Consider the following 14773-nt stretch of genomic DNA (forward strand, 5'->3'; position numbering starts at 1 on the left):
TTTGATTAGATTTTGGGATCAATTGGGTCAAAGGTCAAGGTCATGAAAAGGTCAAAATCTTCTTTTTACCATAGGACGGTCAATTTTTATCCAATTGGCATGCAACTAATGCCAACATGTTCATAATTCAATGCCCAATCTTGTAAAATGCGAAGGTATGCGCTCTACCGAGTGCCCATTCTAGTTTACGTTACATTACATTACATGTCATTTAGCAGACGCTTTGGTCTGCAAACTTTGCTGAGGCCATCGAAAGCAATCAAAGAAAATACGATGTCTTCTTTAATTACAGATAAGGATTGCTCACACGCTTCACACATGTAGTATGACCGCGTAAACATGCGTCATTTACAGTCTCTGCCGTATGCAACTGCAGTTGGGCTTCTAAGCGATGATACATACACAGCTTGACTTACTCGATTGATGCAAATCTGCCCAGCAGTCAGGGGTCTTCATGGATTTGATGGCTGATTTGATTAAAGTGAAACGGATCTCAAACATGTGGAAACACCGTGTAAAGAAATACAGAGAGGAGGTTGAAATATAGACGCCAGTCAGAGGGACCCAATGAGGGATACATCCTATGCTGATCTCTCTCTCTCCCTCTCTCTCTGTAACACACACACGCACACACAGACACACAGCCAGTACATGTGACCTGTGCAGGTTGATTTCCCCTGGCTTTCAGTGTGATGTCTCAATCTGTTTTCTGCCATATTAACATCGGGGAGAACACTAAAGCCCCCGTCACATGGCAGACAGGCCCATGTATTCTGCAGGATGTAATGTGCTCTCTTCCACCAGGGGCTTTGCCACTTCCTTGACATCTTTCATTGTACACTATAATTCTATAAATCTGTGAGCATGCCAGCCTGTGTGTGTGTGTGTGTGTGTGATTGTGTGTGCGAGTGTGAAATCTGTGCAAATGCCATTTCAGCAGGGAGCCGACCCCCCTCTGCAGGTGACATTTTTGCATAAGAAATGTCAACACAGACATTTTTCCCATGTGTGTGTAAGTGTGCATGTGTGTGTTTGTGAATAATTCTACAATTGATTTCACAGAAGAGGTTTGTTCTGGTCCACATACCAGAATATGTTCTTGCCTAGGTGCATGTCCTGTCCTTATTTTGTTCCCCCTTTCTTTCCAAACCATAGCAACGGGAGACAACTAGCGCTTTATATGGTGCACGTGCCAGAAAGTCATCAACCTGTCACCTCAGCGTGCATGTTGTGCGCATTGTGCGCGTTGTGCGTGTTGTGCATGAAGGCTCCTCAATTTGTTGTGTAGCCTGGTCTAGCACCTATAATGTTTGTTACTGGGCGCTTGCTATCAGCTTTTGCGTGACTGTCACAAATAATTAACGTATAAAAGCCCTGTTAACATTTTACAAAGACAACCAATTTTCTTTTAAATAAATAAATATACACTTTTATTGCATTAGAAATGGGAGGTTATAAAAATAAACATTACTTTTTTTACAGGGTACCTAACTTTCCCTTCTTAGTGCATTCAATACTCAACTTATTTGTTAACACGGCTTGTATTAGGGCAAATGAGTTCATTACATTTCCTCTTTGACAATGAGGAGGTTGTTGTATGGCGTTTCACCAGCAACACTTGTTGTCTTCTTGTTTCTTCACTGTACATTTCGTGTCTCTAGCCCTCTAGCGCTTCTGAGAATACTGCAAAGAACATGTGTAGGCTACGAAGGAAAACACGTCAAAAGCAACTGGTTAAATATCGGGAATAAAATAAAAAAATACCATTCAGAATGTGAGACCTTAAGCGAGGGTAAAGCTGCTTTTCCCTTTTTTCCTTTAGACTAAACTAAGCTAACAGTGTCTCAAATGTTGCCTTATATATATATATATTTTTTATACTTGGTATTTTATTACGGTATTTTTACAGAAATACGACGTTCAAAGTAAGAATGAATAATAATAATAAAACCTAAAGTAAATAATAACCATGCTTGCTTCATATTTAATGTAAAAATAAGAGAGAGGTATCCATCTTCTCATCTAACGTCATGTCAGGAAAGTGAAATGGCGCATTTCCCAAAATGTAAAGTATCACTTTTAACCATGGAATAAAGACTTGAAAGAAATAATTACAATTTGGTTCAATTGATTTGTTGTCCAGATACTGTTTAAAAAAAAAATTGTATTCTCCATTGACTTCGGAAAAGCAGCCGTATGCCAGCAGGACAACAGCTAAAACAACTGGACAGCTTTATCAAAAGTCCACTATACCACAGATCACACCAGGATGAGGATGTGAGACGCCCACATGACTGAGAACAGAGGAATGTCTGATAGTTGTAATTAAACATTAGTAGCAGCACGGCCGGCTAAACAAGCTAATCTCTGCTATCACAAGAGAAGATCAGAGTGAGACGAAACAGCAGCCAGAACGAGAGACAGACAGACGGCGGAGACGGTTTGTGTGTCTGTGATTCATCATGTATACTGTATGTAGGCTTGTGGTGTAGGGAGTTATAATGTCAGAATAATTTGGCTGCTGGTATGAGAGTGTGAATCTGTCTCCCTGACAACTGAGGGGGACATCTGTCACCTCCATATGGACAGAAAAGACTTAAGGGAGAAAAGAAAAGTCAAATAAAATATAAAAGGCATCAATGAAATATGACTGAGATGTCTTTTTTTTACCTAGATGGTGATAGTCACATGTCTGTATATAATATATATATATATTTAAGTGCTTTATCTTTGCAACTTTAACAACTAATCTGTCTGTAAATCGCTTGTTAGAAATAACACATTTTATATGTGTTAAAGATCCTTCGGGTCTGAAAAGAGGAAGAGCCTTAAATGTGCATTACCTAAATTGTCCAACAGGAAACGGCTCCTTTAGTTGCAAAAAGAAGTCTGATTGTATAGAAGTCTATGAGAAACTGACCATACTTTTCACTTTCATTTATTACCTCAGTAAACATTGTAAACATGAATTTATAGTTTTAACCTTCATAGTTTCAAGTCTTCTTCAATACGGCATGATGTTCATTCTTTAATTCTTTCACATTGTATTTTTTGTTCTTGACAGTTCATTTGAGCATTTTTTGTTTCTTATAAATGTCTTATTTAAGCATTCGATTGTTCCAGGCTCCAACTTCTTGTGCAACTTCTGGTTGCAAAAAGCCAAAAGCCAAGATGGTGACGGCCAAAAGCCAACGCTGACCTCGAGGCCGCCAATGAAGACGTCCACTTCAGTCTTCAGCAGGCCTAAACATCAACATTGTGACTGTGTGGGAATTAGATGAAAGTATTCATATAAAACATATCATATAATATATGGTATAATGTAAGATAAATTACTAATTATTAAGCAGAATATTTGTCTCTCCTGGTTGTTTCAAGCCTTTGTTGCATGTCATTCTCTCTCTCTCTCTCTCCTCATTTCTATCTTCTCTTCACTATCAACTGTCCAACATCGTCACACAAGTACAGATAGACATACACACCAGAGATCACAGACATAATACACACACACACACCTATGATGCTCTCCCTTGAGTTCCTTACTCATCCTCATAATGTGTGGGGTCTCTTTTCTTCTCTTTGGAAATATGGCTGTTTGATGTCAGTTTGATTTTCTCCTCCATAGTCATTCTTTTCCTCGCAGTGAGACACACAAACACTGAATCAGTGAGCCTCTCACTCAAAATGTGGAGGAGGGGGCACTAAAAACTCATTACATGGACGATCAATATTGCACACACTTGAGAAGCATGAAACCCCCTCACATCCGCAATGCACACACACACCAGCGCGTTCCATCAACCGTTGGCAATGGTGACAGATGACTTTTGTCAGCCTGAGATGTGTTACCGTGGTAACCATTAGCCTGCATTCCAGTACGGTACAGAGGGGGTGACACACACACACACACACACACACACACACACACACACACACACACACACACACACACCAGTACATACATTTGGACAAACTGGCCAAGGTCGCTCAAAATTTTAAAGCGTACCTGTGAAAAACGCCAAAAACATTAAATCGCCAAGTACTGACACTGAAACCCTGGATACTTACAAATAAAGTAGTTTCAATAAAATAAGTGATCGAAATCAACAATTTCTTAACATCCTCTGTACCTCACAAATCTATATTTAATAAAATAAAAACCTCACTACATTAATGACTGAAACATACACGAATAAAACTAACCAATACAAAAACTGACTTGGATTTTTTTAATGGAATATAATGTGTGTCTTCAGGTGGATTCAGGTGTTATGACACAGCTTCATCTTCAAATGTGGAAGAGAAAGATGAGTCTATCTATAATAATAAACTTCATAACAAACTAAATGTGTCTGACGGACTTAATTGAGCCGTTTGCTGAGAAGTTCAACATTTTTATAAAAAAATATTTTATTTCAAACGTGAAACCGTCATTCAACTTATGATATGAAATGAACATCATGATGTCACCTGCCAAAGATATAGAAATATTCGTGAATGAATACTCATTATCTGTTCATCCTCCACTTTCTGAAAAAAAGTGTTTTAGACAGTCTTATGAAAAATAAAGACTAGCTATATATTCTCAGGAAGACTTTGAGGAAGTATATCTCCTTTACCTTTCCAAGCCCAGGTGTATCTTTGATCTTGTTGGCTGCACGGAGAAGGCAGGGTGGAGCCGGGGGAGGGGCCATCAGCAGAGCGGAGCTGAAATTGGTGGGGAACAGCGGCGGGTCACATGGCGGGGAGGATGTCGTCACCGGGGCCAGGACCGCCGCGGTCTTCTGCTTCTTCTTCTTGGACGCCAAGTTCAACTTCTGTGCGGCTCTGAGAGGAACATAGAGAGAAATAGGAAAGAAGAGAAGCCAATCAATCAAACCGATATGTTAAAACAATGTGCGACACTTCATCACCGTAGAAACAACACTGCACACGCTCAGTAGGTTAAATATAGAAATATGAGGAGATGAGGACGGACAGGGAGGACGGCGGCTCATTTGCATTCACACGCGGGTCTATAATTACATCCGCCCATAGTTTGCCACAGCAGCACCGCCATGGCAATTGGCAAATATGCTAATTGCACAATAGAGCTTGATTACACACACACACACACACACACACACATTCTCTTGCACACACTGCTGTTTACATATGTTGCAACATCTGGATGGGGAGAGGTTCATTTGCTTTCTTGCTGCTCAATTCCCTGCAGCATTCAGTTGAAAAGGAGCCACCAGAAATGATATTTACGCTCCATCTATTTCGCCCTCAGAAACTCCGTATTCCCTATATTCCTTATTCCCTATATTCGCCGTCTCCTTTTAACTTCAACTTCTAAATCTCGCTTCCGTCTCCTTCCTCATTTCTTACTTCAACACAGCCATTTCTTCCTGTCCCTCTCAGCACAACAATACTTCACATCATCTCTAGAGTATAACTCTTTATCCACTCCCCCCTTTTTTTTACTCTCTTTCTTCCTTCCCCTGCAGAAACACTGCATATCTATATAACCGATTGCATTTCTGCTTTAACCTATGAAAGAAATAGTCAACATGAGACAGTTATTACCAAGCACCAGTAGGAGGAAGAAAATATTCACTCAAGTGCTTTACTTGAGGATCATTTTAGCACTTTTACTTAAGTATTTCCATTTAATGCTACTTTATACTTCTATTTCAAAACAATCCAAAGGGAAATATTTTGCATTTTACTCCTCTGGTAGTCAAAGTTACTTTGAGTGGGGTGTTTCCCATTCATCATGTCACTACTCCACAGACCTGTGACCCTTTGGAAGGGTCTGACACAGTTTGAAAACCATTGGATTAAACTAATTATATATATAGTAGTTGAAACATTATTCTTGACACTTTAAACACATTTAATTGATTATCATCTCTACTTAAAATAGGCTGCGTGTCACCAGCCATTATTCATTTAATCTAAGATTAGTTCTAATCAGAGTTTAGCAAAACTACAGTAGGTCTAAGTTTAACATTAGTAGTTGATCTCAATTTAAATGTGAGACCATCTTCAACAGGCTGAGTGGCTGCTCATGTATAGATAATAAGGGGTATGGATGCAGAGCTAATACATAATTTTCATTCTGACAAAAGCGTTGGTCACATGGACCACCGGAGAGATGAGTACAGGTTAAGTGCAGCAAACCCGGGGACCGTAAATCTGCAGGCAGTAATCCAGCAAACATGACTTTATGTAATTAAAGATATTCGTACGCGTCGATGTAATTCATTTTCTGCAATTTATGAAGCCACAATTCAAACAAGCAGATTTGCTGACAAACTGAGTTACATTGCAGCAGCAGTACTGACGACGTGAGGAAATAAAAGACCTCTAAAAACTGCTCTGGCGAGAATGTTCTGCTCCGTTCTGCTTTAATCTGTCCTCTCATATATTTCTTTGATTTTAAAGAGCGCGAGATAGAGAGAAGACCTTGTGCCCTGACACACTCTCTGTCAAAGAGCCATATTTTCACACCATTGGCTTTCAATTAACTGCAGCAGGTTACAGAAATGAGTGTGTGTGGGGGGGGGGGGGGGGGAGTGGAGTGGAGTGGAGTGCAAGGGATGGGAGGAGGAGGGAGGAGGAGAAGAAGGGAGGAGATGTGGACCCAGTGACCCGGAGAACGACGAAGCGTTTCACCGCTTGACTAGCTCTCCCGGGAGATTTGTGTATGTGAATCTGTGTAGGTGTGTGTGTCTGTTTATGTGTGTGTGTGTTTATGTGTTTATGTGTTTGTGTGTGTGTGGGTGTGGATGCACGTACTGTTTGAAACAAAGCTCGACAAGAAGACCACTAATTGGTTTTTCGTTGTGTGCCAGCTACGCTTCCATATATATATATATATATATATTTGCATCAAATGCAATCAAAAGCCATTATGAGTTGTCTTATTGTACGACTGAATGCTCAGACCATGAAGCATCTTTAAAAAAATATATATCCTGGAGTCAATATGTTGGCTTCATTTTCATAAGGAAAAAGGCTCAAGAAGTTTAAAGAAGATGAATTTGTAATGATTTATATGTAACAAAGGAAACTACAGGCTGCTGGAACCGCTGCAGTGCTGGTGCTATAAGACGCGGCTCTGATGGTCTCAATGAAACCATCAGTGGAGATTCCCACCTGGTCCCCGGCAGCGGCTTTTTTAGTGATTGTTTTTCAAATAGATCCTTCAAATCCATCAGACACACACATTTCATAACACGCTTATATGTATGTGTGTGTGTGTGCACATTACTACACTATTATTATGCCCTCTCCCCCTGACTCGTGTTATCTGTGGCACGATTCAAGCATGGTACACACACACACACACACACACACACACACACACAAACGCCACCTAATTAGGAGCGCTTAATGACAAGTGGCCAGGGATTTGGCCAAGTGGATCTATTCCAATCTAACCCTAAAGTGAAGTGTGCTTGTTTTCCATCTATCCTCTTCATCTCTCCACCCATCAGCTCTCCCACCCCTCTACCCCGCCCCCTTTCCTCCCCTTCCTCCCTTTACCTTCATGCAGTCCTTCTCTCTCCTCCATCCTTCTCTTCACTATTATTTCTACTCTCACTCAACAACCATCCCCTTATCTTTCCCTCTATTGTATTCCTCTCCTCCTCATTATTTGCATCCTTTCATCCCTTGGCTTCTCCTCCACCCACCCGTCCATCCCACCATCTATTCAGCCGTCCTTACGCGTATTGATCCCTTCACCCATCCTTGCCTCTCTCCCCCCTCGGTCTCTTCATGTGTCTCTCTCTTGTTAGAAGGCAGCACAGGTCACAGATAGCCCCGCTACTAACATGCCGGTGCCTTGTTTTCCTCTCCCTTCCACTACAAACACTTTCACTTGCCACCGACATACAAAGACTCCCTCAAAAAGCACACACACACACACACACACACACACAGCTGATTTATGACTAGTGTCTGTGGGCTATGTTGTTGGCTCAGGAGCTAATTACATTCTATTTAACAGGCCGTCAGTGGAGGGAGATATAAGGAGAGACGGAGAGCGATGGTGTGTGTGTGTGTGTGTGTGTGTGTGTGTGTGTCGTGGGACGACGACGAGGCTTTGCGTGGACAGACGACTGCATGGCTTGAATGACACTATCTATTCATCGACATGAACAAATAGCCTCCAATTTACACACGTCCTGTATCTAACATGCTATCATGGAACAGGAGCCGCAGCACCAGAATATAAATACATGTGAACTAAAAAGCTTTAGTTCACACCCTTTGTGTGATGTGTTGAACCACATATAAATAAGCAATTTTGGAAACTCATGCTTGTGAGCTTTCGGTATTTTAATTTCTCTTGGATGGATAATATCGTTAAATGCGCTCTCTTTCGCTGCTCTCCTGTAGTATTGAGAGCAGGACGGCCACTGGAAGAGCAGATGGGCTGTCCAAATAAAAGCCGGGCACTTTGAGTTCCTGTGAAGGGGCACGTGAGCAAAAGAATAACAGCCACTGTGCTTCTGATGCGATCGGGCTAAGTTGATATTGAAATCATCAATTATCCATGATGAGCGGCGCCTCATTAATGGCCAATTATTATTTTGATGGAGCACACCTCCTTAAAGGAAGGAAAAGAGAGGCAGCAAAGAGGTAAACACAGAAAGAGAGTGTTTTCACAGCCACAGTGTGTCCATAAAAATAACAACGCCTTCCCGATTCACAGATTCACTTGGGACATATTAATTTACTCTGCTACCTCCAACAACACACACACACACACACACACACAGACCACGCCAAATCCCCAAAGATCAAATCCTCGGAGCATGCAGGAAGAAATCCTTTACTGATGGAAACTCCCTTCCCCCAGTGAGGGGGAGCCTACACACACACACACACACACACACACACACACACTTGCAGCATGTCTCTATCCTCTCGCCCGGCGTCCCTTGAGGGCCACTGCAGCACGGGGAAGATGGAGCGCTACCGCGTGAGTGCGACATATTCAAAGACAGATCGGTGCTAATGAAAGATATTACTCTCGTGCACATTAGTGGAGGTAAAGAAAAGGTCAATGTGTAGATGGAGAAACTGTTGGAAGAACAGAGGAGCAGAACAAAAGCAAAGTGGGAGAGGAGAGGAAGGAAACAGAGAGCAAAACAGAAAGCAATTAGATGTAGACAAGAACAGGGACGGAAAGAGGAGGATCTGGAGGAAGGAGGGATCAGGTGAGAGGAGGTGTGGAGGACACGGGGATGTTGCTGTATGCGGAGAGTGAGCAAGAGTGAGATGGTGTGCGTAATAAGAATGTCTGTATGCAGTCCACGTCTGAGAGTAAAGACCAAGACAGGATTTAACAGCACTGCATGGCTGCATCCATCGACCACACACACACACACACACACACACACACACACACACACACACACACACACACACACACACACACACACACACACACACACACACACAGTGACAGAGTGTATATTGGGACCATTTGCCAATTAAACTGAAATCCCACCACACACACACACACACACAAATTATAAGACAATTGCAGACAAATGTATGTAAAGTTTTGATGAGCAAACAAACACCGACTCTCTGATTGAAGAGGAAATCACAGCATCGAAAAATCGACAGTAATTATACAGCCTGAAACAGTTGAGAAGAACTGATAGACACACACACACAAACACAAACACACACAAGATGCACACACACTTATCCACAGTAGAATAAACTGTGTTCTTTCACTTTGAAGTTTAGTGCTCATAAATCATCCCAAAGACAGCTGGCTGTATGCTTGGAATGTCACCCGCATGTGTGTGTGTGTGTGTGTGTGCGTGTGAGAGGGAGAAATGGTTCCCTGAGAGTTACCAGGGGGTCATAGAAACAGAAAGAAAGTGTGTGTGCACATGTGTTTGTGTGCATTCCCATATAATTTACGACTTGCGCCTGGTCACAGGTGCTTATAAGCCAGACAGCACTTTGTCTGCCACGCCGAGGCACATCGCTCATACATCAACCACACACTGAATTATCTGCAGATTTGAGCACACCGATAGAGAAGAGGAGACGAGGAGGAGAGAAGGAGGAGGAGAGAGCATGTGTGAAAAGGGAGCAGGGAAACCAACGGTCCCATTCAAAATATAATTTAAAGCAGCTCATTCCATACGACGTCTCGGCTATACTTCACTCGCCGTGACACGCTCGTAGTCCTGTTTTACTCATGAATAATTTACTCATTCATTTCGAGCTCGCCGTGTTTATTCATCAATAATTTACCCAGATTACCGGTGTTTTATATGTTGTCGGGCGCACTGCATTATTCTAGATTAGATTACACGGCTCATCAACGGTCACTGATTTATGAATAAACACGGAAAAAAAGAAAAATCTTAAGCACAATATATAACAGTTATTTTATTTTTTTCCAACATTTTGTAAAATGTAGTTGTTTTGGTCATTATTTCTGCTTTATTATTCAACTTGAGAGACATTAGCATAAGCAGTAACTGTAAACGTCCATGAGCCAAGATTAATTTGGCACAAACACACTGGTAAAAATGCATCTCACTCTCTTGTTTTTACTGAAATGATCCTCCATAACACTGATTATTCTAGTCCCCATAATGCAGCTCTCGTCCTCTTCGGGGGCGCTGGACCCGATCCCAGCCGACATTGGGTGAAGGCGGGGGTTCACCCTGGCCAGTGTATCACATATCACATATAGAGACAAGACTGTGGGAAGAACCGGAGAACCCGGAGGGAATCTACGCTGACACGTGGAGAACATGCAAACTGTCATGACCCGGAGTTTCTGTCTCGTTTTGTGTCTTATTTCGAAGTCCTTGTATCATCTGTCTCCCTGTGATTGTCTGCCCTGGTCCTGATTGTTTCCTTCTGTGTGATTGCTGGCCCCGCCCTCATTGTGTCCACCTGTGTCTCGTTCCCCGTTGTCCAATCACCTCCGCCTGCCTGTGGATGTAAACCCTGTTCGGCTCATTCCCCTGTGTGGCTTCGTACCGTTTTACTTCGTGTTTGTCGTACTAGTCGTGTTTGTAACCTGTAAGTAAATAATTTAATATTTCTTTGTCCTCTCTCTCTCGCTCTGGCTACGACGTCCCTGACACAAACTCCACACAGATCCGATCCTGGCCCCTTCTTGCCGTGAGGCGACAGCGCTCGCCCACTTATAATGCATCAATAATAAATAATCCTTGTGGGATTAAACAAAATACAGTACCACACATGTGTCCACATAAATTCTCCATGAATGTTAAAGCATAAACATAGACCGGCATGCTGGTGAGAGATCAGATGACACAGGAAGTCAGGTGATGTTCATGACACGCCCCCCCCTGGTCTGAATGCATCTTACCTGGCAAAGAAGGAGGCGGCAGCGGAGGTGGTGGTCGGCGCGGTCGTGGTCACAGCCGGCGTGTGAGACGGCGAGTTTGTGCGCGATGTGGAATTGGTGTGTGAAGGAGAGTTCGTGTTGTAGCGGTTCAGAGCCGCCTCGGTCAGACCTTCTCTGGAGTCCTCGGAGATCATCTGGGAGATCTGACGAGAGACGGAGGGAGAGATTAAAAACGTGAACTCCTCCAGTCGCACTGCATTCCATGTCTTCTGTGTGTGGTTGTTCCACTTGACAGAATAAAGAAGACTCACACAGACACACACACACACACACATACACACACACACACACACTTCAGCATGCTACAGTGGTTTCCAACACACCTTTTGGTTCCTATTGAAGAATAATGTCAATTCATTTGTATATTCTGATGGATGTTTGGCTTCAGAATTAAACTGACATTTCCAAAACTCCTAAATAATCTTTTAAAAGACTTGAAACACTGTGAAACCTCTCTTTACTCTTTACGGTATGTTCTGAGTTATTATTTGGAATAAAGTGCAACTGTTGGAGAGTGTATGTTTATGTTGTCTGAAACATTTATCGACCACATGGCATCGTTCAGGAGAATGTTGTCTGGGTCCCACACATGCAGAAACAAACAAACAAACAAACAAACAAACCCCACTCCCTCAGTTTTTCCCATTTAACATAATGCCTCCTTCTTTCACCCTTCTATTTTCTCTTCTCTCCATATTTCTCTCATTCAATTTCATTCTCTCCGTCCCTTTGCTCTGCCCCCTTAAGCTCTTCACATTTGTTTTTGTATTATTGGATCACCCTTCAGGGCGTTGTCGTTTATTAGATACTCTTCAGGGAAGAAGGACAGCGGGGACTAAGAGAGAGAGAACATTTAACTTATAACACCATAAAGTAATGACGTTTGATGTGTCTGTGTGAGTTACTGTTTCATCTGATTTACGGGATGCTGTAAATATATACCGTGTGAAGTCTAGGAGGATCAGCGCTGTGATTATTATGGTATGTGCCTCAACCACCAGGCCGCTGGACACTTCCATCTGCACTGTGTCTCTGTTTCTAAATATCTGATCACATTGTTTGATTAAAAAATAAGTGTTCTTAGTGCAAACACATCGAAGAAAATACATTCCTGAGGGTTTATTTTTGGACCCAAATCTCTTTATTTCTGCTTCTTGTCAATATGAACAAAGGGATATATTTTAAGTTGTGTTGCCATGTGTGAGTGTGGGTCTTTGGTCCAGATAAGATACTTAAGACACACACACACACACACACACACACACAGGCATTTACACGACACACACTTGTATGAGAGAGTGTGTTGCATTAGTTTGTCATTTGTGCACAGATGTGTGTGTGTGTGTGTGTGTGTGTTGATGACCCTTTCGTGAAATAGATATGGATTATTGATTATAGTTTGTTATGTGCTGCCAGCAAGCAGACAGCAGTGCACCTAAATCATTACCCGGCGCTCTATAAAAGGAACTACCGCCGGTGTGTGTAAATCTGAGAGCACGTCTGCCTGTTGTTAGCGTGTCTATGCGCGTCAATGTGTGTGCCCCAATGTGTGTGTGTTTGTGTAAATCAGCTGCACTGTGCGTGTAGTTAACGCTGAGGGCTCCTGGGGTCCAGGCACGCCGTCCACTGCCTTGATAAATTACCTCTTGTAAATGAGATGCCTCTGTAGTTTATATACCATTCTCCCTGTGCACCTCCAAGCATTTCAAATCCTCCAGGCTTAGCTCGCTCCTGCTGCATTATTAAAGGATTCATGACTGTATGCAATAAGGGTTCTGGGAGCTACATGGAATACCTGCTCATTTCTACCCGATACACATTTATCCGGATAAATAGCAAGAGGAAAACTACCAGTTGGGAGCGGGAGAAATGTTCCCATAGAGGGCTATTATCATTTGAGTTGAGAGCTGGATTAAAGGTGGCTGAGTAATAAGTGGCGGTCAGCAGTTCAGACCGCAAGGACAGGAGAGACTCTTTGTTCTCCTCGGCTGCAGCGACCAGTCACCAAAAAGGTGCAATAACCACCTCCTCATTCACGTCATACTATTATGAGATTCCAAAAGGTGTCCCGTGCTTCTTTGTGTCTGAAACAGCGATGTGCTGAAGGGCAATTACGCTCCATGCATCTCATTACACCTCCATGTAAGAAAGCCGTCAAATTAGTTCTGCATCTAAAATACTGCATCCTGAAACTAGATGGATGTATGATAGACCCCATTTCTGCATGGCCACTTGGCTAATGCACTGAATGGCATTGTGGGTAATGTAGTTGCGTTAATATAGTAGTTTTAATTTTTTTGGATGTCAATGTTTCTTCTTATGACGTTGTTACCACTTTTTCAATTCAGATTCCCCCCCCACAGGACACACGGGAGGAGCTGCTCTCTCGATGTTGCCATAAATTAGATTAAATTACACTGGATGAAACTTTAATGATCCCTGTGGGGATATTAGGTCATCGCAGCAAGAGAGACCAGGATATAGCTAATACCAGGACAGAGAGAGTGCTGCAGCCAACTGCCTCTACGCGAGACCACTTATCCCCCCCCCCCTCTCTCTCCCCCTCTCTCTCTCTCTCTTTGCTCTTACAAAAAGGTAAAAACTGGTAAAACCATTCATCTTCATTGTAACACAAACGTCATTTCCCCAGCGTTCACCTTCCACATCTATCACTCTTTCATTTATTGTATTTGATATCCTTTTCCGACCACATGCTACAGAAACCCTCCGCAGAAGGTGTGCCTTAAATCTCAGGATCCTTTGAGGAGAATGAAACGAGAAACTGTGTGTGCGTGTGTGTGTGTGTGTGTGCGTGCGTGCATGCGTGCCTGTAAGTGTGTGTGCATGTGTGTGGTCCTGCTAACTTTCATCAGGAGCATAGACACAATCTGTAAAACAATCTAGATGCTTACTGCTGCACATTGGAGAGAGAGAGAGAGAGAGAGAGAGAAAGAGAGAGAGAGAGAGAGAAAGAGAGAGAGAGAGAGAGAGAGAGAGAGAGTTACAGAAATGTAGTCTATGTGAGACAGAAAGAAAAATAAAATAAAGTTAGAAAAGAGGACACAGAAAATAGTTATGAAAAGGAGACAACACACAAAGGAAATTAAATATAAAGAGAGCGAAGGCAACAAAGAAATGAAAGAGTGGCTGTAAATGATAGAGAGAGAGAGAGAGAGAGAGAGCAAAGGTGAGACCGAGGGTGGTGTGATAAAAGAAAACTAAGGCCTCATATCAACATGTGTAAAGTAATCAACTCAGAAAGGCCTCAAGGCTTCGCACTGCAGTGTTACTAGGACAAGCTATCTGACACTTCATGATTCAAAATGTACGACAAAATACACACTGCTTTCCACAGGCTGT

General features: G+C 42.4%; 1 protein-coding gene across 1 annotated transcript in view; it reads right to left on the minus strand.

Moving 5' to 3' along the window:
* kif26ba (kinesin family member 26Ba) overlaps window positions 1–14773 on the minus strand; it is an 88876-nt gene that overhangs the window by 40465 nt on the left and 33638 nt on the right. Inside the window, exons 4-5 of the mRNA XM_056412951.1 lie at window positions 11375–11556; window positions 4620–4827 (exon numbers count right to left, since the gene is read on the minus strand). Coding sequence (XP_056268926.1) covers window positions 4620–4827; window positions 11375–11556 — 390 coding nt within the window. The remainder of the gene's footprint in view (window positions 1–4619; window positions 4828–11374; window positions 11557–14773) is intronic.

Source organism: Pseudoliparis swirei, chromosome 4 (assembly GCF_029220125.1).
Source record: "Pseudoliparis swirei isolate HS2019 ecotype Mariana Trench chromosome 4, NWPU_hadal_v1, whole genome shotgun sequence".
NCBI classification, from domain to species: Eukaryota; Metazoa; Chordata; class Actinopteri; order Perciformes; family Liparidae; genus Pseudoliparis; species Pseudoliparis swirei.